The sequence below is a fragment of the Pristis pectinata genome, chromosome 3, assembly GCF_009764475.1.
Source record: "Pristis pectinata isolate sPriPec2 chromosome 3, sPriPec2.1.pri, whole genome shotgun sequence".
NCBI classification, from domain to species: domain Eukaryota; kingdom Metazoa; phylum Chordata; class Chondrichthyes; order Rhinopristiformes; family Pristidae; genus Pristis; species Pristis pectinata.
This window is the reverse complement of record NC_067407.1, coordinates 134,343,939-134,369,000: the sequence shown is the minus strand read 5'-3', so window position 1 is coordinate 134,369,000 and position 25,062 is coordinate 134,343,939. Positions and strand designations below refer to the sequence as shown.

Here is a 25,062-nt window from a genome sequence, read left to right as displayed (position 1 = left end):
ATTAATGAAAATTTATCAATCTGAGATGCAAAATCGACCACGCATTTGTGAGTTTGTCATTTGTAAGCATGTGAACATGTCATTTGTAAAAGAATGCCAAATTTCTACCAGCCCCTGATTATAATTTGCCAGTACTCTTTGGCAAGAGGTCCTGCTGTGGTCCTATTGTTTAAAAAGGACTCTGTCTTTATCTCTCACTGTCTTGGCGAAGCAGCCAGCATAATCGGAGACCCCACCCATCCAGGTCATTCCCTCTTCTCTCCTCTTCCATCAGGTAGAAGATACAAGGGCCTGAGGGCACGTACCACCAGACTTAAGGACAGCTTCTACCCCACTATAACAAGACTATTGAACAGTTACCTTATACAATGAGATGGACTATGACCTCACGATCTACCTTGTTGTGGCCTTGCAAATTGCACTGCACTATCTCTGTAGCTGTGACTTTACTCTGTACTGTTATTGTTTTTACCTGTACTACATCAATGCACTCTGTACTAACCCAATGTAACTGCACTGTGTAATGAATTGACCTGTACGATCAGTATGCAAGACAAGTCTTTCGCTGTACCTTGGTACATGTGACAATAATAAACCAATCCAATTCAAATCAATTCCATTTAACAGGGGTGGGCCTGCAGTCATATATGGGCTACATTGAGTAAGATGGCAATTACTCCTTGAAGGTTATTAGGGAACTAGATGAGTGTTTACAACAATCTATGTGGTCATCATAGTACTAATGACTAGTCTTTTTTTTCAAATTTCCAGATTACAAACTGAATTTAAATTGCACAGGTGCTGTGGATTGTTAGTCCAGGCCTCTGGATTACCCATCTGGTACTTTAACCAATGCATTACCGACATGGTACCATGATCATTGTGCCCTTGCTTTTGAATTATTAAAAATGAGTTCTGGCAAATAATTCTTTAATTGCTGCTTTATTTGGTTTTCCATCGGCTTCAGTAAGAATCTCCCTTTCAACTTTTGATTTACCTTTATAAATGATAGAAATGCACTTATCTTGCATTTCAAGCCAAACCGATAGCCAACAATTCAATTTTACAAAAATAGATCTATATTACGTGCCACATATTTTGAATTCGTAGCGGAGGGTGGTCAGAAGCTCAAACTCAGAAAGAATGCATTGCTTCTGTCCCCTTCCAAAAGAGAATCCATCAAGTAACCATTACCTTACTTTTAACAATAGCTACTCTTGATAACATTATTTTTGGAAATCACGCTCCAGTGAAGAAGCATACCATCTCAATAATTCTTAGGGGTAAAGGTTCCCTAATGGCCTTGGGCTGAAACTTTATATGTTGTAAAAAGAATTCTCCAACAGAGCAAAAATGTAAATGATTTTAAATAAACTAGATCAAAAGGAAAATGTACATTGAAGCACGGAAGATGTGTTTGGAAGAACAGTATTGAGAATCCATCCTCCATCAGAACTGCTGCTTGCAGTACCCATCTGTATTTATCATGATTAGTTTCAGATTGGCTCTCTTGTTTGTCCAAAGCATCTGAACTTCCATCAGTGAGGACTCCAATGGCTAGTCCCTCCTGCGTGTAATACCACTGTACCACCATCTGACAACTGGAGTGTCACATCAGATGGCCTAGGAAGTATGTTAAGGTACAAGAAAGAGTGGAGGAAAAAATTACCAGCATGGTTCGAGGGATTTTGGCCATAAGATTAGAATGGAGAAGCTGGGATTGTTCTCAGAGTAAAGGTGAGCAGCATAGCACAGTCAGCATCACAGAATCAAACAATGTGCCAGACTCCTCCATCATAATTGCTGGCTTTACCAACAGCACAGCTTCAAGTAGCACAATTTGTGCACCTCAACCCTTAAAATGCCACTGAGACCTTTGATACCATCAAAGTCCCATGTCCAGCAGGGTCAGTCACAACTGGAGTATCACATCAAATGGTTAAGGTACAAGAAAAAGGGAAGAACAGTTCCAGGGATTTCGGCTGAGCTCGGAATGGAGAAGCAGACGTTATTCTCAGAGTAAAGGTGAGATTTGAAAGAGTTGTACAAGATCATTCAAGACAAAGCTATAGATTTTTATATAAGGGAATCAGGAGACATGGAGTTAGTGCAGGAAAGTTCTATGGTGAAAGACCAACTATGATCTTGTAGAATGGCAGAACAGGTACAAGGGACAGAACGGCCTGTATTGTGGAGGGCCGAGGCTGTCACGTGACAGCACGGCCCAGCATCTGGTCGAAAGCCACATCACTGTCAATCAAGGCCTGGCTCCACCCCCACCCATCAGGGCACACCTGATGATTGGCTTCGGTAAACACCTTTGTACCTGGGCCCGGGTCATTGGCCTGTTCGAACTACCTGGGCTGGGCCACCCCAGCCCTCCAGCATATAAAGAGTGATCCATGTGTTGGTTCTGTCTCTTTGTTGCACTGGAGGAATCGTGCAACAATGCTGGAGAGACCACCGGTAAGCTGTGCACCTCAACAGGTTTAGAAGCATCTTAAGTTAGGATTCCCAGGGGCGTGGACCTGTGCTTGCACTGAGTCAAGGGGTGGCGGGTAGCGTAGTGCTTTTCCTTGATTGTTTGTACCCAGTTCGTGTGTGCATGTGTGTGTGTACTTTACCTGTTGCGATTTTCCCACGCATGCTATCACCGGTGCGTGTGTGCATGTGTTGAACTCATCACCTTTTCCCACGTTTGTCTTTGTAAATAAAATCCTTCTTTGCCAGACTGTGTTCAGAGTCCATTACTTTCGAGACCTCGAACCTGTCTCATAACACAGCCTAAACTTGGTTTCTATCTCTTATGTTCTTATTATGTTGGTCTCAGAGAAGGTAAATAGAGGGAAGTTGTTCCTATTACCAATTGGTTCAAAGACCAGGGAGCACAGATTTAAAATTCTGTGCAAAAGATACGATGGGGGTAGGAGAAAAGTTTTTACTCAGCGAGCAGTTAAGACATGGAATTCTCTGTCAATAAAGCTGAAAGAATGAACAATCAGGGTCTCCAAAAGGGATCTGGATCAGAACTTGAGAAAAATGGAAGGAACCACACTTTGATCCAAAGAAGAAAGTTAGAGAAGGTAACTAAAATTCAATTAAATGGGTATTATTGAATAAGAGAATTAGACAGCAATCTTGGGAAGCCAAAATAACATTCTTCCATTTCTAGATTATTTTTTATTCACTTTATTTCCCCAGTGGCACTGGGGAGTTCTAGGATTTAGACCCAGCGATAATGAAGGACAGATGATATATATATCCAAATTAAGATGGTGTGTGACCTGAAGAGGAACATGTAAGTGTGGCATTCCGTGTGCTCGTTGTCCTTGTCCATCTTAGTGACAAAGTTCAGTGGTTCAGGAGTTGGTGTTGATGGATGGAAGAAGGTTTTCTGCCTTCCTTTTGCTGGAAAAGTGAGAACATGTATAACATCCAGAAATTATGTTATTAAGTTGTATGGTCACAGGCTTCCAGAATGCATACGGGAGGCAGAATAAGGAAGATCTTTCATTGGATAATATCTATAGAGGTATATATCTTTCTCCAGTTAACTAAAACCATGTATTAGTAAACCACTTCTTTTCTCTGTACCTTTGTGCACACATGCCTTACTTTGATTGATGCTATGTCTCCTGGTTTGTACTCTACTCGTACAAAAAATCCTCAATGAAGAGTTAGGAATTTAAGATAGAGGGATATGTGGGAGGAAGACGTTAGATAGTCTTAGGTGTGGTTTGAAGGGCGGCACAACATGGTGGGCTGAAGGGCCTGTATTGTGCTGTATTGTTCTATGGTTCTATGGTTAAACAAAATTAATGCACAGCAGTTTGAGAAAAAGGGAAACTTCTTAATACAGGATCGCTGCACGGAGCTTTTGGGTGAAGGGGGAGATTTCCGCTGGTCACTATATCTAACAAAATTAAACATATTGTTTTTGAACTGGAGGAAATCATCTCCTTAGAAACTGATAAGATCAGTCTGTTCTTTTGAAAGGTAGTATTTTTCCCAGTTACAGGAAATCCCTCAGGGTATGCAATACTTTGATTTGCGCTGTATGATGCGATACTAAAGGAAGGGAGGGGGGTTGCAATTGTGATGCTTTAAAGTTTACCTCTTAACCTTACATGTAGACGTGTGTTAAGTAATAACAAACCTAGACGCTTTTGCAAACTTGTTAAAGATAATTGGCTTTGTTCAGTCACTTCACTTTTAAGTTCACATGAGTATTGTTACCAATTTTATTTACTTAAGTCTGAAAACTTTGAACTTTTGAAATATGCCTCACCTTTTGTTAATTTAATCAAGATACTACAAATTTCTATTTCAGCTCCACTTTTCATCTGGTTCCTCACATCGAGGTTTTAAATTGGTAATCTTTTCCACCCTGCTCACATGTTGCATGCCTAGAATGCCATTGCTGTTGATTTATTGCCTAGTTTGTGTCAGTCTGATCTTTTGGAATTTCATCTGCTATGTAATCAGGAAACTAATTGCCCACATTTAAAAGTATTTGAAATCCGACCACTCCTTTAGCTCAAAAGCAAGCCAAGTTATATGTGTGTTTTATTCACAAAAGTATCCAATTCCCCTCAATAAAGATGAATTATGATATTTAGTGGCTATTAATATTATCAAAATTAATAAAGTGCATGAAAATTCACCATGCAATCACTCTAGCTATAAGAAACTGGAACAGTGGAAAGATTCACAAATTGCTAGCTCCCTGTCAGTTTTCAAGATATATGATGCCAGTCTGGAGGAATTCATTGCTTCCCTTGATCTCCCATTATAAAAAAAAGATCAAAAGCTAAAAATATTACATTCCATTCAAGTACAAACGCTAAAGTCTTTACCAAGTGGGTAGTTAGTCCCATGCATGGTCAATATATCAATAGCTATTATTATGTTTAAATTGAAACTTTTACAACACCCTCTTCCATTTTTCACATAAAGTCAAGATGTAATAACATAAGTAAGCAATTGATAAAAGGCTATGTAACCTAGTAAGTCCAATGTCTCATAGGTCTTGCAGTATAATTTGTGCTGTTTATTTCTTGTAATGCATTGGGTGACAGCTTTGTACTCAATTTTTGACTGTGCTGCTTTCTCAGTGTAGTTGAAGATGAGGAAAATCATTTGATTTATCATTAGACATAAGAAATAATTGTAGAATAGGCAAACCACCTTTTGAACAAGCATAGCCATCAATCATTAAGATCATGGCTAATTGACCTCTGAGCCAATCCAGCATTATCACATCTCTTGATTTCCTTAATTTGCAGAAATCTATGGGTCATTGTTTTGAGCCTCAGTCAACTGTGGTAGAGAATTCCAATGTTGCACCACCTCTGAGTAAAGAAATTTCTCCTCATCCCAGTCCTAACTCTCTTGTCCTATGCCTTGAAACTGTGACTTTTTGTTCTAGACACCTCAGCTAGAGAGAAACATCCTCCCCAGATCGAGCCTATCGACCCCTCTCAATACTTTGCAAGTTTCAATTAGATCTCCTCATTCATTCAAGCTCTGTTGAAAACAAACCTAGTCAACTTAATCTCTCTTCATATGGCAGTCCTTCCATCCCAGGATTCAGACAGGTGAACCTTCACCTCACCTCCTCGATGATAAATGTATCCTCTTTTAAATAAGGACACTTAGTCAGAGACTTTTTCCCAGGGCGAAAATGGCTAACACAAGGGGGCATAATTTTAAGGTGATTGGAGGAAGGTATAGAGGGGATGTCAGAAGTAAGTTTTTTTACACAGAGAGTAGTGGGTGCGTGGAACACACTGCCGGCACAGGTGGTGGAGACAGATACATTAGGGACATTTAAGAGACTCTTAGATAGCCACATGAATGATAAAAAAATGGAGGGCTATGTGGAAGGGAAGGGTTAGATAGATCTTGGAGCAGGATAAAATGTCGGCACAACATCATGGGCTGAAAGGCCTGTACTGTGTTGTATTGTTCTATGAGACAAAAACTTTACACATACTTTAGGTTCAGTTTCTACAAGGCTACAATTACAATGAAATTTCCCTTGTCCTGTATTCAAAACCTCTCATAATAAAGTCTAACATACCATTTGCCCTCCTAATCATTTGCTGCATAACCCCCAAGGACCCTACATACATCAACATTACCCATTCCTTTACCATGAAACATATATTCTGCTTTTCTGTTATATTCATCAAGATGGATGACCTCACCTTTTTCCACATAATATTCCATCTGCCATGTTCTCACCTACTCTCTCAGCTTGTCCATATCCCCTTGAAGCCCTTATATATTCGCCTCCATAGGCACAATCTCATTTAGTTTGGTATCATCTGCAAACATGGAAATATGGCACTTTATCCCCTCAGCCAAGTCACTGATATAGATTGTGAATAGCTGGAGTCCAAGCACCAGTCCCTGTGGTCTACCATTGGCCACAGCCTGCCAAGCTGAGAATGATCTGTTTATTCCCACTTGTTCCAATTGTGTCCAGATATCACATAATTCCAGGTGCTCTTAGTTGACCAACCGTATACGACCTTATTAAAATCCTCCCAAAAATCCAAACCAAGGAACTGATTGTGGACTTCAGGAAGGGGAAGTTGGGAGAACACACACCAGTCCTGATTGAGGTATCAGCGGTGGAAAGGATGAGCAGCTTCAAGTTCCTGGGCGTCAACATCTTGGAGGATCTATCCTGGGCCCAAAGCATTGATGTAATCATGAAGAAGGCACGCCAGTGGTATTGCTTTGTTAGGAGTTTAAGGAGATTTGGTATGTCACCAAAGACTCTTACAAATTTCTATGGATGTACAGTGGAGAGCATTCTGACTGGTTGCACCACAGCCTGGGATGGTGGTTCCAATGCACAGGATCACAAGAGGCTTCAGAGGGTTATAGACTCAGCCAGCTCCATCATGGGCACAACCCTCCCCACCATCAAAGACATCTTCAAGAGGCGGTGCCTCAAGAAGGGGTATCCATCACTAAGACCATCCAGGAAATGCCCTCTTCTCATTACTACCATCGGGGAGGAGGTACAGGAGCCTGAAGACCCACACTCAACAATTCAGGAACAGCTTCTTCCCCTCCATCAGATTTCTGAACAGTCCATGAACCCATGAATACTACCTCATTATTCCCTTTTTTTTGCACTATTTATTTATTTTTGTAATTTATAGTAGTCTTATGTCTTCACACCGTACTGCTGCTGCATCTAAGTCAGTGATAATAAATCTGATTATGATTCTGAAATATGCCACATCCACTGGTTCTTCTTACATATTCTTATCTAGTCACATTCTCAAAGAACTCCAACAGATCAGTCAAACTTCCTTTCTATGTTGATTCTGCTCATTCTTATTGTTCTTTTCCAGGTGCTCTACTAGCTTAGCTTAGTTTATTCATCCAAAGAGACTCCAGCAGGTTTCCCTCACTATTACAGTCTCCCCCATTTGTATGAAGTAGAGTTTCTGGATATTAATTCTAAATTTACATTGTGCATAAAATTATAAAGTACATTGATAAAGTAAATAGGAAGGATCTATGTAGCTTAGCAGAGGCATAGATTTGAAGAAAATAGTGGAAGAATTAGAGGGGAAATGTGGGAACATTTTTTACCCTGGTCTAAGGTTTCCCTCTCCCTGAGTGTGAGCAAGGGCTTCATTAGGGCGTTGAAGAAACTACAATCCCAAACAACCCTGGAAAGTTTTAACATCTGGCAAAGCCACACCCCCATCAAATATAGCAAAAAGAATTAAAACACACAAAGACGTTAAACAAAAGAAATTCTTTTTTTTAAAAGGGGACTTACCTTCATCTTTGCTTTCTTCTCCAAAGTTGCGCTATCCCCATCAAAATCAATGGGGTCACAGATCTAGCCTTGGAATCTATGAATCTGTGACAGGCACAATGGCCATTACCATGAAGTAAATTCAAGTCCCACGTGCACAAAAGGCCTGGACTTGTTTCCATCTAAGGTTCATTTTAGAACCAGTAAAATCCTACCCATTATTCCATTTCTAAAGCAGAGTTAATTTTCTGTTGATAATAAAAGACAAGAAAGTGTAACTGCTCTGCAGAAGGACAGCAATAAGATGAGAGTTTCATTGTCATGGAAGATTCATGAATTTAACTCTTTACATCTGGCTCTCAGTGATTAATTGGGTTTGTGATTCAGCTTGCACATTTTGATCATGGATTTCATTCCCAACATTTCCCTGCAGGTGACAGCTCTGGTTCATTCATATTAAGATAAGATATCTTTATTAGTCACATGTATATCGAAACACACAGTGAAATGCATCTTTTGCGTAGAGTGTTCTGGGGGCAGCCCGCAAGTGTCGCCACGCTTCTGGCGCCAACATAGCATGCCCACAACTTCCTAACCTGTACGTCTTTGGAACGTAGGAGGAAACCGGAGCACCCAGAGGAAACCCACGCAGTCACGGGGAGAACGTACAAACTCCTTACAGACAGTGGCCAGAATTGGTCCCGGGTCTCTGGCGTTGTAATAGCGTTATGCTAACCACTACACTACCCTGCCTAGCAATTCTGCATGGCTTGACTTCCAGGAAACAGAGCGTGATTGAGATTATCTGGTTCCCCTTAGCCCCATGGCACCACCATGTGCCCAGTGCTGGTGCTTTGAGTCATGCCTCAGTGAATTAGTGGTAGTAAAGTGGGGATCAGCAGGTGCGGTATCACCACTCCATCCTCATGTGTCTTTGGATTAGTTTTTGGATTTATCTTTTTATTTAAATTCTAGAAATTGTTGCTGGTACATTTTGATCATTATATATAAACCAAACTCTAAGTGTTTCATTATTTGCTAGGCTTATATACATTTAATTTGCTATATGATCTGTTCGGTTCTTAAAGAAACAAAGGACTGCAGATGCTGGAATATTCTAGATGAAAAACATGATGATGCTGGAGGAACTCAGCAGGCCAGGCAGCATCCGTGGAGAAAAGCAGGTGGTCAATGTTTCGGGTCAGGACCCTTCTTCAGGACTGAAGATAGGAAAAGGGGAAGCCCATGTATAGGAGGGAAAAGCAGAGCAGTGATAGGTGGACAAAAGAGGGGAGGTGGGGTGGGCACAGGGTGGTGATAGGTAGATGCAGGTAAGAGATAGTGATAGGCAGGTGAGGGGGAGGAGGGGAGAGCAGATCCACCAAGGGATGGGTCAAAGGTAAGGAGGAAAAAGGGGGTAAATGCACATCTCTGAATCAATGGCTCACACAATTATAGTTTATATTTCGCTAAAACATCACAATGTAAAGCCTTTAGGCTTGTACAAAGAGTGTACTTACACATTTATCTTCAGATCCTGTAGCCAAAAATCTCCCACAGGGACTCAGGGCAATGCCACAGTGTTGGCAACGATTGAGATGTCCTTCATATCGGCGCACAGATCTGAAGGAACATCACTTTATGTCAGTTTGATAAATCTTCTTCCCTTTGATTTCATATTGACATAGAAGGGCGTGGCACAGAGGGACCAGTCTGTGTTGGCTCTTTTAAAGCAAGCAATCAACTCTCCATCCAGTTAGTCCCCTTCTTCATCTGCTAAATACTAAATTTTACAGCTCATCAATCTTTCATCCCTCTAGAATACTTTGCAAATTCTTTGAAGCAGAAGGTACCCCCACCTTCTACAGTGCCATGCTCACCACTGCTGAATCACAGGCTCATTAGAAGCCACTCAATTGGAGACTGGCAATTCATTTTGAACACTCCTCACCTTATTTCAAAATACCCCTTAAGAGTGAAACCAAGGAACTATAAGCACAGATACTAAATAACCTAAATTAATAATGAAATTAAAGTTAAAGGCCAGAATTTGCAGGGAAAATCGCTATCTCAGGACTGGGATGAGAAGAAATTTCTTCAGCCAGAGAACAATTAATCTAGGAAATTCTCTGTCAATGAGATTGTGAAGACTCAGTCACTGAATATATTCAAGACAGGCAAAAAATTTTAAATATTAAGGGAATCTAGGGATACGGGTTTTAGTGCAGGAAGAGACTGAGGTAGAAGATGAACCATTGTTTTAATAAGTGGTAGAGCAGGTACAAATGGTCCACTCCTGCTGTTTCTTTAGTGACAGCATTTATCTATCGTGAATGCAGGACATCTGTGCAAATGCACAAGTCCCAAACTTGTTCGATAAGTTCCTCCAGAAATTTTCCAAGTGCACAAATGCAGAGTTTCTCCGGGAAGGGGAAATCTGTTTGCAGATTCTCGAACACCTTCGCTAATTTTGGAGAAATAAGGCCGCAATTTAATGTACATCCCTAAGTGACCCCAATTGGCAGTCTTGCTAATCACCATTACTAATGCTAGCTTTTTATTCCAGACTGACTTAATTTCTTGAACTCATTTTCCCAGCTCCCATGGCGGGATTCAAAACCACATTTCTGGATCAATGTTCAGGCCTCTGGATATTTTCATAGACTCTTTCAGTTATACAGCATGGAAACAGGTCCTTTGGCTCAATTCTTCCATGCCAACCAAGATGCATATCTAAGCTAATCTCACTTGCCAGTATTTGGCCCATATCCCTCAAAACCTTTCTTATCCCTGTACCTGTCCAAATGTTTTTTTAAATGTTGTAATTGTACCTGCCTCTATCATCTCTGTATATGACAGGTTCCATATACCCACCACTCTGTGAAAAACTTGCCCCTCAGATCTTTAAATCTTTCCCCTCTCACCTTAAACCTCTGCTCTCTGGTTTTAGACTCCTCTACCTTGGGGGAAAAAAAACTGTTGACTATCTACCCTATCTTTGTCCCTCATAATTTTATATAAACCTCTATAATTTTATGAACCTCTATAAGGGCACCCCTCAGCCTTTGCTACTGGGAAAACAGTCCCAGTCCATTCAATTGCTGTCTATCTAATTTTGGTCCAATGTCTTACGCATTGTACTACCTACCTGTGCTTCCATAAAAATGCTCTGGGTGCAAGGGGGAAAATTCCAACTAAGATTTTTTTAAATTCTTTGTATTTGCTTCAATTATCCTAATTATTTTAAAATGTTTAAGCGTTTTGGGTGATTTAATCTAAAAAAAACATTTGTAGCGACTCACCGTCCGGTCAGGCAAACCGGCTTGGGAGTCGGGTCGCGCGGCGTCGGAGCGACGAGGCCCAAGATGGCAGCGGGCCTCGTCTTTCCCGAGCGACGGGGAGAACCCGCGCACGGGAAAGACTTGATGACATAGTACTTACGTCATTGCCAGTTGCATTGGGTGGGAACAGTCTCCCTTAAAAGGCCCGCGCAAGGCGGGAAAATAAACCAGTTCTTGTTTGACAATCCTTCGACTAGCGTCTTGTTTTATTTCGCGGTAGCAACCACTACACATTTAAGTATTTTTAAAAATGTTCAATTGATATAGCATTAAGATATTTATTTATTAATCACATGTACATTGAAACACACAGTCTTTTTGCATTACTGAGAATGTGCTGGGGGCAGCCCACAAGTGTCGCCACTCTTCCAGCGCCAACATAGCATGCCCACAGCTCCTAACCTGTAAATCTTTGGAATGTGGGAGGAAACCGGAGCACCCAGAGGAAACCCACACAGACACAGGGGGAACATACAAACTCCTTACAGACAGCATTACGCTAACCGCTACACTACAGGGCCACCAATACACTACCGTGCCGCCAGTTGTTTAATTGACCTTCAATTGTTTTTCAATGCATTCATATATCAGGGATAATTTCAACCATTCAAGAAACTTGACAGTTTTGTCGTTTGACAAAGATGAAGGTATGACTTCAAAGTTTGTTTGGTTGCAACATGGATGGGTTTGTTCTGGCCCATGTTGATTCATATAAACATGGAACACTATGGCATAGAGGGATCACTCTGTACGACAACAAAAACTCAAGTCTCCAGCTAGTTAGTCCTATTCTTCATCTGTTAAATACCAGATTTTACAACTCAGTAAACTTTTATCCCTCCAGAAAACTTTGCAAATTCTTTGAATCAGAAGATACTCCCACCTTCTACAGCGCCATGCTCACAGCTACTCAACCACAGGCTCATTTGAAGCTACTTAGCATCCAGGGCACCTGTTCAGTGAGCCACAGCCTTACCGAACTGGTCCCTGCATGCTTTCACTCAGCAAGATCAGTGATTCAGATGTTCATCTAAAGATGTGATTACATTGAAGAGGCTACAGAGGAGTTTTAAGAAAATGAGGCCAGGACCGGAAAATTGCAGCCGTGAGGAAAGATTGAATGAGATAGAATTGTTTTCCTTGGAACAGAAAAGACTGTGGGGAGAATAAACTAAGGTGTTTCAAATTATTAGGGACTATATAGAGTAAATAGGAAGGACCCATTTCCCTTAGCAAGGGATCAAAAACCAGAGGGCATAAAGTAAGTGATTAGAAGGATTAGAGGAGGGATGAGGAAAAAATGTTTTCTTCAGAGTGTGGTGGGGTCAGGAATTCACTGCCTGAAAGAGTGGTAGAGGTAGAAATCTTATCATGCTCATGAAGTGCACAGATGTCACCTGCAGAGCCCGGGACCAAGTGCTAGAAGGTGGGCTTAAGTTTTAGACTTGTTTTGATGAGCACAGATACAAGGAGCTGAATGGCCTTTTGCTGTGTTGTAAATTTTCTATGATCATATGATGTGAATACAAGTCAGGTAGTGCACAGCCTCAGTAGTGAGTGCAGTTGGTGAGGTGCTTTCCGCAGGTGTTATAAAGTCATAAAGTATAACAGCATGGAAATAGGCCCTTCTGCCCAATTCATCCATGCCAACCATAGTGCCCACCTAGCTAGTCCCATTTGTCTGCATTTGGCCCATAGCCCTCTAAACCCCTCCTATCCATGTACTTGTCCAAGTTCTTTTACATGTTGCTATTGTACCTCCCTCAACCACTTCCTTTGGCAGCTAATTCAATATACGGTCAACCCTCTGCGTGAAGAAGTTGCCCCTCATATCCCTTTTAAATCTTTCACCTCTCACCTTAAACTGATGCCCTCTAGTTTTTATTTCCCCTTCCCTGGGAAAAAGACCATGTGAGTTCACCCTCCTTATGCCCCTCATGATTTTATATACCTCTATAGGGTCACCCCTCAATCTCCAACATTTGAAAGAATGAAGTCTTAGCCTCCCCAACCTCTCCCTATAACTCAGGCGCTCGAGTCCTAGCAGCATCCTCATAAATCTTCTCTGCACTCTTTCCAGTTTCAAGGTATCTTTCCTGTAACAGGGCAACCAAAACTGTACACAATACTCTAAGTGCGGTCTCACTCACGGTGTTAGGCCAACATTATCTGTAGCATTGAAATTCCTTAAATTAGGGAAGCACGTAAGACCTTTTAGACTTTGGCTGGGCAAGAATCTGCTGCCATAGTCTGCTGGAGAAGCTCCTGGTTGTACACTTTGTATAACCATCTGTGGCTCAATTAGCAGCACTCTCACCTCTGAGTCTCCTTCCAGACACTGAAGCACAAAGGTCTAGGCTGGCCCTCCAGTGCAGTATTGAGAGTGCTGCATTTTTGGAGGTGCTGCTTTTCAGATGAGACATTAAAAGAGCCCCTGTCCACTCTCTGTGAGATCTCATTTTTCCATTCTTAGTGTTCTGCCCAATGTTTCTTCCTCAATCAGATTACCTGGCTATTTTCAGTTGGATTATTATTATACTAATATTTTTATTATTATATCATTATATATAAATTATTATTATTATTACAATTATAATTGGAGATTTTATGCATTCCCTGGCTGTTGCAATTCCTACTTTATATTAGTGACTAGATTTCAAAATCACACTTATGAAGGTTTTGGAACATCCTGAAAGAGAAAAAGTGCTACGTACTGTAAATCCAAGTCTGCTTTCTTTCTTGCAGGATAGTGTTCAAATGGCAATGGCACAGACTGAACAGGATGTCACCTGATCTAAATGACAGGATTTCCACCTTCCCATCAGCCCTTGATGGGAATGAGCAATACTGTGCAACAAGTTGGCCAGACCTGCCCATCAAGGCAGGAGGTATCTGGTTAAAGTGACATTGCCTGCTGAGCTTGATTGTAGAGGAACTTGGTCAGATCTTGGGTCCTACTGAAGGTATTGCAAAAACCTTTTTAATTCTCAGGTGACCGGACTGAAGAACAGCTTCTTCCCTATTGCTATCACATTTCTGAACCAATCACCTATCAGATCCCCTTCCAGGTGGTGCTGCCACTTTCTCGAACCCTTAATTCTATCTCTTCCCTTATTTTCACTTCAGCATTTCTTTTTGCATGACCTCAGTTTGAACTATCATACTCTGCACCATTCTGTGTTTTTGCACTTGTTGCTGTATTGATTGTTGTATTTATTACCACCATACATGCTGTTTGCACTGTGAGCTTCATGCAAGCAAGGAATTTCCTTGCACCCTGGTGTATATGACAATAAACTAATCTAAATCTGAATCTGTTCCCTTACATTATGCATTAGTTTCATCAAAAAGCATCCATTTCAAGAACTTTATTGAATGTTATTATTCAAGAATAGTATCTGGCAGATATTATTCTTGAATAATAACATTCAAGAATAATATATTAAAGCATATATAATATCAAGAATAACTGCCAAATGATAGATTTAGGACTTACACATTTCCTTCATGCAGAAAGTAACTAATACACAGAAAAGAAAGGAGAACAAAGGTGTAATCCTTGGAGTTATCTGTCACAGTGAGTTCATGGGGTTTTTTTAATGAGCTACAGAGAGCTGAAGACACTTTCTCATTTTGCGCTTCTGTAAAATTAGCAACAGTTATGTAGTCTTCTGATGCAATAGTTTTGATAAGGCTGGGCCAATGTGTGGAGTTTCCTCAGTAAGAACTAACTTCAATCAGTTGACCATCTCCTTAAATTAAATATAACTGAAAAATACAAAATCCTTAAATAAATTTAAAGCGTATTTCAGCCCATTATTCATTTTTTTGGAAGTGAATAGAACTAAACATGCAGAGGTGTGGAACAGAGGAACATAGTTGTTAGGTTATCAGACTAATACTCAAAGGCCCAAATTAATGATTCAGAAACACGAGTTCAAATCCCACCATGGCAGCTGAGGAATTTAAATTCAATTGGACAAAACGGGCTTGTACTTTGTTCATGGTGCAAATGCATTGAGGGGTCAGCGGTGGAAAGGGCGAGTAGCTTCAGTTCCTGAGCATCAACATTTCGGAGGATCTATCCTGGGCCCAACACATTGATGCAGTCACGTAGAAGGCACACCAGTGGCTCTACTTCATTAGGAGTTTGAGGAGATTTGGTATATCACCAAGACTTGCAAATTTCTACAGATGTACGGTGGAGAGCATTCTGACCGGTTGCATCATAGCCTGGTATGGAGGTTCCAATGCACAGGATCACAAGAAGCTGCAGAGGGTTGTATTCTCAGCCAGCTCCATCACGGGCATAACCCTCCCCACTATTGAGGTCATCTTCAAGAGGCCATGCCTCAATAAGGCAGCATCCATTACCAAGGACTCTCGCCATCTGGGACATATCCTCTTCTTGTTACTACCATTGGGGAGGAGGTACAGGAGCCTGAAGATCCACACTCAACAATTCAGGAACAGCTCCTTCCCCTCCGCCATCAGATTTCTGAATGGTCCATGAACCCATGAACACTACCTCATTATTCCTTTTCTTTTGCACCATTTATTTATTTTGTAATTTATAGTAATTTGTTATGTCTCTGCACTCTACTGCTGCTGCAAAACAACAAATTTTATGACATATAAGTCAGTGAAAATAAACCTGATTCTGATTCATTGCAATGTCAGGAGGTGAGCAGTTGTTCTTTTGATGCTACAGTATTCACCTGGCTGGTCCAAGTGAGTTTTCAATCAATGGTGGCCAGTGTCCACTTCTGACCTATGATGGAAGGAAAGTCATTGATGGAACAGCTGAAGATGGTTGGGCCCCAGACTCTGCCTGACAAACTCCTATAGTGATATTCTAGGGCTGAAATCATTCACTTCCACTACTACAACCATCTTTGTTTTTGCTAACTGTGACCCCAACCAGTGAAGGGACTTTCCCATAACTGTAACCTTATTAAGATTCTTTGATGCTATACTCAGTTATGTGTCAACCTTAAATCAAATGTAATAATCCCCACCTCAAATCTGGAGTTTAGCTCTTTTGTGTTTGAAAAGAATGTGATGAGATCTGTCACTGAGAAGGTCTATCAGTGAGCCAGTTATTTGTGATCGTGCTAGTTGATAACATTACTGATCACACTTTCTGTCATTTTACATAAGATGTGAGTAGACTAACAGGATGACAAATACACATGACCCCCGCGTTACAGAGGAGTGAGGGGCTGAGTTCCTAGAAAACAGCCCGTATCACAATTTTCTGTGACATAAAGCCGCATCATCTGCACATACGTCAAGAAACACAGGTTGAATAAAAATAAATTTCATGTTGACTTATTTGCTTTTTTTTCACATTCTGTGAGAGTGAATCTTATTCTGCATCTCAAATTTTTGGGTAGTTATTTGTGAATTCTTTGAGGGCTAATTTCTGTAACACAATGGCCTTAACACGGGGATCGCTTGAAATAAGGACAGATTTGTCCTACTTTTTGTGATCAGGGCATATCTAGACAATTTTCCACTTTGTGAAGTGGATACCAGTGTTGTAACTGTAGGGGAACAGTTTAGCTGGAAGTACAGCTGAATCTAGAGCACGACTTCAGCTCTACAGACAGATTTTATCAGGTCCCATAGACTGCCTTGCATCCAGTGCTCTCTGCAGTGAACCAAATGGCTGAAAACTGGATATTCTGATGGTGCAAACCTTAGGCTGAGGCATGAGATGTATCAACTGTTCAGTAATTCTGGCTGAAGATGGTTATAAATGCCTTTTGTTTTATCATTTGTCTCATGTACTGGGCTCCATCATTGTTGAGGAGAGGGATATTATGGATCTCTTACTTTCTTCATCAGTTTTAATTGTTCTGAATGATAGAAACAAACCCACATGGATGGGACAACACACCAAGCCATGATATACAAGTTGCTTACCAATGTCAAATAATGTTAAATACATCAGGCTTTTGTTTGTTAATAGCAATAAGCTCTTCAAAAATGCCTACTTGCCTTGAAGTTTTGCCATGGAATATTATCATATGAGAAGTTTAATGAGTAAAAAAAATGCTTTTCCCATTAACAGAGGTACAAACCCATTTATAATGCTAGAGGTTGTCATACAAAGACCAAAACAAATTTTAAAATGACATTCCTATTTCATCAATTATGATAGCCCTTTATAACCAAATTATTTTTAAATATTATGAAAGTATACAGTTGGTTAAAATGAGGCTAGAAGTCTTTCACTGTATTATATTGAAGTACAAATGAGGATGAATGCAGTGTTTTTTGCGACAAATTTATGAATATTATGAAGTCGCAATTTGACAGCCTCTGTTACGTACAGCATTCCGCACCAGTGATATAATAATTTGAACAATTGATGGCATTGCTGTGTTTGGGAAATTCATGACAATTTATGCAAATGGCGTAGGTAGAGGGTTTGCAGAAGTAAAATTCACATTCCCACATCATGACAGCAACATTACAATTTCTGCCAATCCTTTCATTGACTTTAAAAAGGACAGACTACAAAGGAACCCCAGTTGAAGAAATAATTTATGTACAATAAATAAAATCTGTGATTACCATGAGTCAGATGTGATAGAGATCCCCACCCAAGAGAATGCCTGTAACTCAGTTGCAACAGTTGACTGTGGTTCTGGAGAAATTTGTCATATCTGTCCATCTGCCAATACGCATCTTTAGTGCAAAAACAGGGTTGTTTTTAACTGAATAAAGAGATATGTTATATTTGGATACTCTACAGTATAAACTTTGATCAGGCAATGGGGTAATAATTTAAAACAACACTAATAAAACTGGTTGGTAGGCTGATTTAAAATCATCAGGGCCTTAAAGTGTTTATCCAATAAGGTATCAGTCAAGCAAGGCAAAGTGAATCAAATACTCATTACTAAGATTTCAATGATATATTTTTCTTGGTGCGTATAAATTGATCTTTGAAAGGATTTAAGACAGTACCCAGTCAATTGTCATGAATAATGGGACTCATTAACACTGGTTAGAGAAGGATCATGTCAACATCCTGCTCCACAATGTACAAATGCTGGTTTTAATTGTAGGGTGAGACAGCGTTAAGGTCAAGTTTTATATCCGTGTGAAGTAAGCAGCATCAAATCCATGCCAACAGGCACTATTCAGGAGCAAAAGTGTAGAATGGGCACTTATGTAGTTTGCCAGTGAGATGATCTCAGTGTGACTGGAAATCAGCAGAATTCAATGCTTTTAAGAGAAAAGAAATAGGGCAAAAACAAAGATGACTGCTTAGGCACTTCCTCTTGTAATCTCATTTGTAGTCTGTTCTCATTCTAAAATAAAGCAACAATGCAGTGGTTGTTCCAGTGCAGAACTGCATCTGGTCACTAAGTATTTATATTCTTCTTCCTGACTACAACCTGGGCATTGTTAACAGGCTTTATGGCCTGAGTTCAAGAAGATCAAAGGGTACAGACCAGGCAAATCAGGTCAAAATGAGCATAAGATAATCTGACCATCTGATAATCTGACCATCTGATACACTGAATTTAAATTTAGAGCTATTAGGATTCCCACTACATGAATGCCTACTTCTGTGAAAGTTGCTGTTCTACTCAAGTGTGACTACTGTATGTCCATCCTGAATAGGTTCTGGCCCTGTGCAAAAAAGTGGTGAAGCAGTTGGGGTTATGAAGTAGCAGTCATGACTGCAGTCATGGTAAATGGCCTGAGATTTTGATATCTGATGATACAGCAAAGAAAAGAAAGATGTGCATTTCCATAGCATCTTTCACATTCCTGTCAGGATGTCCCAAAATGCTTCACGATCACTAAAGTAATATTTGAAGTCCTGTCACAGTTGTAAGGTAGGGAAGTTGCAGGAAATTTGTGTATAGCAAATTCACACAAACAGTAATGCAACAATGGTTAAATTCAACAATAAACAATCTGTGAATTGATGGTACTTTGGGTCGAAACCAGCGATCAGGACTTTGGTGGAGAGGGGAGATGGGAGACAGTGGCAGGTGAATGATCAATGGAAGCAGACAGAGAGAGAGGAAAAAAAAGTGAGAGACAGATGGAGCGAGGTGGGGGGAGGGGAGGGTGGATAGTTGGAAACAGCTGCTGGAGGGAAATAAGCAGACACAAGAGACTACAGATGCTGGAATCTGGAGCAACAATCTGCTGGAGGAACTCAGCGGGTCGAGCAATGTCTGTGGGACGAAAGCAATTGTCAATGTTTTGGTCGAAAGACACGAAATGTCAACAGTTCCCTTCCTCCCACAGATGCTGCTCGACCCACTGAGTTCCTCCAGCAGATTGTTTGTTGCTCCAGATTCCAACATCTGCAGTCTCTTGTGTCTCCAATGGTTAAGTTCATTTTGGGGATGTGGAAAGTGCTCTCAAGACCAGTATTTATTATGCCTGACTTATTGCTCTTGAACTGAGTAAACTGACAAGCCATTTAAGAGTCAACCACGTTGCAATGGGGCTGGTGTCAGATATTGGCCAAGAAAAATAAGGACAGTAGATTCCCTCACCGAAGGAGACTTGTGAAATAGATGAGATTTCCCAACAATCCAATAGTTTCACAGTCACATTTACTGATACTTTTTTCTATTCCGGAACTGACTGAATTTAAATTTCCTTGCTACTTCGTAGAATTTCAACTCAGCTGAACCCATTTTTGTTTAATAACGTTGGGTGAGGGGTGAGGGGAAAAAGTCAATATCCCAGATCCCTGAGGAGTCACAACATGGTTTCTGTAGTTCATCCGATATGGCAGTGCTGTAAAATTAAGAGGAAAATCTTGTTGAAAGATTTACAATGCATTGAGCTGGGTCATACTCAGCTGTGAACACTGCATTGTGAAAAATGAAGTAAGACCTTGTTAAGGATAAAGAGAAACACAGCAAAACTGTAGGGAAAACTAATCTGAGATGGAACCAGAGAGCAGGTGTAGAAAACAAGAGTGACTCTAGAAGCTTGCAGAAGACAAATTTCTTCCAACTGGTCACTGGAAAGACTCTCTATATTCCCTCTCTTCCCTCTCTATATTCTATGCCCACTTTCAGCCAAAGTTCCGGCTAAGAAAGACTGAAAGGAAACTTGTGAACCCCACAACCAAGCTCTCATCAAAAATACTTGGGCTCAGTTAGGTTAAAATATATGGGGAATGGAACTCTCCCTACTTTCAGCACCCAGGGTCAAATACTCCCCAACTAGGCACAGCATGGTCAGATGCAGAGCAAACCTGCCTTGATTCTGCTCTAACTTTGCTACATCAGTAAGTTATATTTTCCTATTTGCTGCACAACCTTTTGTGGTTTCTCCGAGTACAGATGTCAATTACTGTCAGGTCCATGGATTACGCCTTCCCAAACACAACCACTTGCATCAAGCAAACAGAAGAGAACTTCATCCCATCAGTCTAGCCTGTATTTAATTCCAGATTACAGAATTGAGAGGTCAGCCTGCTGAAAGCACCGTGCAATGCCTGCTTTTCATTCTATCTTTCCTTCTCTCTAAGAACACATTGGTAAGTTTTCTTCACTAATGGTACCAAACAAATGCAGTCAAAACCTCTGAAAATACTCATTTTGTACAGTGCGTTAAAATTACATATATAATTTATTAATAATCATGTTACATGCATAAAGCTGCTCACAAATCTCAAGCAGAAATAGCATAGCTTCAAACAAAACAGCCACTGAATCGCGTGCTGTGAACATCATCTTCCCCAGGACAAGAAGTTCATGTGAACTGCAGCTGACAGCTTCAAAAGAAATTAGTTCTTTCTTTGAAATTTGCAAGCCTGGCATACAGCAAGAACCCACGAAGCTGGTAAAAGAAAAATGAGTCATTGTTTCCTCGCAATGCTGCATTAACTCGATGATCTCTCGCCAAGCCTGCCCATAGCATTACTGGCTGAGAATAGCTTATTTTTTCCAAAACTGTAACAACAATCACCAAAAAATAAAAAGTTTCTGTGCCAGACAGTATCAATTGTCTTGTATTTTTGGCTCTGCATTTCAACCTGTTTAAAAAAAAACACTGAAGAGTTGAGCAAAGAGTTTAATGAAATTAGCTGGTTTCCAGCTGTTACTAACAAGTTATTTCATTACTTTATAAAACATAATTCTGAAATAATTTTGAAGACACACGAGATTTAAAATATTCATCTTTTTGTAGTTGGTGCCAGTCTATGGGTTAGTAATTGGTTGGATAACAAGAATCAGAAAGCAAGAAACATTCTCTGAATGATAGGATGAGACAAGTGTTCTTCCCCAGGAGATCTACACTTGAGCCTCGGCTTTCCACAGTACATATCAATGACTGGTATGAAGAAATATAGAGCTATGTAACTAGTTTTGCAGATTGCACTATTAGGTGGCACAGTATGTTGTCGAGACCACGAGGCTATGCTCCTTCTCCCTGCATACAAACAGAACCTGAAGAGAGGGGATATAGTACAGAAAGTCGTACAGTGCTGGTCTGAGGAAATAGATGAGCTTCTACGTGACTGCTTTGAGTCAGTAGACTAGTCCTTCTTCAGACAGCTGCCAGCCCAGATGAGTATGTCACCACCATCACAGACTTTATCAGCAAGTGTGTTGAGGACTGTGTACCAAAGAGGACAATCCGGGTGTTCCCAAACCGGAAACCATGAATGAACCAGGAGATCCACTCCCTACTGAAGTCTAGGACTGCAGCATTCAAATCAGGTGACCCTGACCTATACAAGAAAATGAGATGCGACCTGCATAAATCTATAAGAGATGCCAAGAAACAATACCAGTCCAAAATCGAGTCCCAGACCAGTCGTCAGTTGTGGCAGGGCTTACATGCATTAATGGGCTACAAAATGTTCTCTATTTAGTCGTAACCATTATTTCAGTAGTTTTCGGGATAATTTAGTAATGATATAAAGGTAGGTGAGAAAGTTGCAAGACGACACAAAGAGTCTGCAAAGGTTAAGTGAGTGGGTAAAAAAAACATGGCAAATGGAGCATAATGTTGGGAAATGTGAGATTATCCACCTTTTAGGAAGTACAGAAACGGAGGATATTGGTACTGGTATTGGTTTATTATTGTCACGTACCAAGGTACAGTGAAAAACTTGTCTTGCATACTGTTATCTGTTATAAATTTTTAAGTAGGAAAAAAAAATAGGTAGGGGGAAAAGAAACAATTAGTTCAGATGGAGGACATGGTGGTGTGCTGCAGCTGCTTGATGTGGGAGCTCGTGGACCATGCTGTGGTGCACGATGACCACGTCTGCAGTAAGTGCTTGAGGCTGGAGAAACTTCAGCTCAAAGTTGATGAGCTGGAGTTGCAGCTTCAAACACTGCGGAGCATCAGGGAGGGAAAGAATTATGTAGATACTGTACATCAGGAGACAGTCACCCCCCCCCTTAGAGCAGGTACTTCTGGGGTCCAGGAAGTAGATAGAAGGGTGACTGTCAGGGAAGAGAAAAGGAAAAAGAAAACGAACAGGCAGATAGTGCAGAGGACCCCGAAGGCTGTTCCCCTCAATAACAGGTTTTCCACTTTGGAAGCTGTTGAGGAAGATGGCTTGCAGGGATCAAGCAGCGGTAGCCAGGTCTCTGGCACTGGGACCGGTCCTGCTGCTCAGAAGGGAGGAGAAGAGGAAGGCACTAGTGATAGGGGACTTGATAGTCAGGGAAACAGATAGGAGGTTCTGTGGCAGTGAGCGTGAATCTCGGATGGTATGTTGCCTCCCAGGTGCCAGAGTCCGGGTTGTCACTGATCGGGTCCACAGGATTCTTGAGCGGGAAGGAGAACGGCCAGAAGTCGTGGTTCATGTTGGTACCAATGACATAGGTAGGAAGAGGGATGAGGTCCTGAAAAGTGAGTATAGGGAGCTAGGCAGAAGGCTGAAGAACAGGATCTCAAGGGTAGCAATCTCAGGATTGCTGCCAGTGCCACACAATAGTGAAGGTAGGAATAGGAAGAGGTGGCAAATAAATGCGTGGCTCAGAAGTTGGTGCAGGAGGGAAGGTTTTGATTTTTGGATCATTGGGATCTCTTCTAGGGAAGGTGGGACCTGTACAAAGAGGACGGGTTACCCCTGAACCTGAAGGGGGCCAATATCCCTGCAGGCAGGTTTGCTCGGGTGGTTCAGGAGGGGGATAGGAACAGGAGGAGTAGGGCAGAGGAAGAAGGGGATGGGGAAAAGTCAGATCTAACAGGTAGAGAGGCTTTCAGGAAGGAGAAGCAGAGTACAGGCTATAAAAATAGTAAGGTGCAAGAAGCATCAGAAATAAGGGTGATGAACTGAGAGCTTGGATAAATACATGGGACTACGATATTGTGGCTTTTACAGAGACATGGCTGACACCAGGGCAGGAATGGATATCGAATATTCCTGGTTTTCAGTGTTTTAAAAGGGGTAGGGAGGGGGGTAGAAGAGGAGGAGGGGTGGCGATACTGGTCAGGGACACTATTACAGCTGCAGAAAGGGAGGGTAATGTAGAAGGATCCTCCCTAGAGTCAATATGAGTGGAAGTTAGGAACAAAAAAGGAGCAGTTACTCGACTGGGAGTATTCTATAGGGCCCCCGGTAGCAGCAGGGATACTGAGGAGCAAATTGGGAGGCAGATTTTGGAAAGATGCAAAAATAACAAGGTTATTATCGTGGGAGACTTCAACTTCCCAAATATTGATTGGCACCTGCTTAGTGCCAAAGGTTTAGACGGGGCAGAGTTTATTAAGTGTGTCCAGGAAGGAATCCTGTCACAGTATGTTGACAGGCCGACTAGAGGGAATGCCATATTAGATCTAGTTTTAGGTAATGAACCGGGTCAGGTGACAGATCTATCGGTGGGTGAGCATGTGGGGGACAGTGACCACTGTTCCATAACCTTTGGCATTGTCATGGACAGGGATAGGAGCAAAGAGCAAAGATATTTAATTGGGGAAAGGCAAATTATGAGACTATAAGATGAGAACTTCAGAGTGTAAATTGGGATGACATTTTTGAAGGGAAATGAACTATGGGGATGTGGTCGATGTTCGGGCATCTCCTGCAGGATGTTAGGGATAAATTTGTCCTGGTGAGGCAGAGAAGGAATGGTAGGGCGAAGGAACCATGGGTGACAAGAGAGGTGGAACAACTAGTTAGGAAGAAGAAGGCAGCATACATAAGATGTAAGCAGCAAGGATCAGACAGGGCTCATGAGGAATATAGAGTAGCAAAGAAGGAATTTAAGAAGCAGCTGAGGAGACCAAGAAGGGGACATGAAAAGGCTTTGGCGAGTAGGGTTAAGGAGAATCCCAAGGCTTTTTTCTCATATGTGAAGAGCAGAAGGATGGCTAGAGTAAAGGCAGGTCCGATTAAAGACAAAGGCGGGAAGATGTGCCTGGAAGCTGTGAGGTTCTCAATGAATGCTTCTCTTCAGTATTCACCAAGGAGAGGTGTCTTGATGACACTGAAGACAGTATTGGTAAGGTTAATGTTCTAGAGTATGTAGATATCAAGAGAGAGGATGTGTTGGAGCTGTTAGAAATTATTAGGACAGATAAGTCCCCGGAGCCTGACAGAATATTCCCCAGGCTGCTTCGTGAGGCGAGGGAGGAGATTGCTGAACCGTTGGCTAGGATCTTTGAGTCCTCGTTGTCCACGGGAATGGTACTGGAGGATTGGAGGGTGGCGAATGTTGTCCCCTTATTCAAAAAAAAGGTGGTAGGAATAGTTAGGGAATTACAGACCAGTGAGCCTTACATCTGTGGTGGGTAAGCTAAGGACTCTAAGAGATAGGATCTTTGAGCATTTAGAGAATCATGGACTGATTAGGGACAGCCAGCATGGCTTTGTGAAGGGAAGATCTTGCCTCACAAGCCTGATAGGTTCTTTGAGGAGGTGACCAGGAAGATTGATGAGGGTAGTGCTGTAGATGTGGTCTACATGGATTTTAG

At 41.3% G+C, this 25,062-nt stretch overlaps 1 protein-coding gene across 1 annotated transcript in view; it reads right to left on the bottom strand.

Moving 5' to 3' along the window:
* Window positions 1-25,062, bottom strand: part of LOC127568024 (WD repeat-containing protein 27-like) — a 373,338-nt gene that overhangs the window by 191,302 nt on the left and 156,974 nt on the right. The window contains exon 9 of the mRNA XM_052011271.1: window positions 9,310-9,412. Coding sequence (XP_051867231.1) covers window positions 9,310-9,412 — 103 coding nt within the window. The remainder of the gene's footprint in view (window positions 1-9,309; window positions 9,413-25,062) is intronic.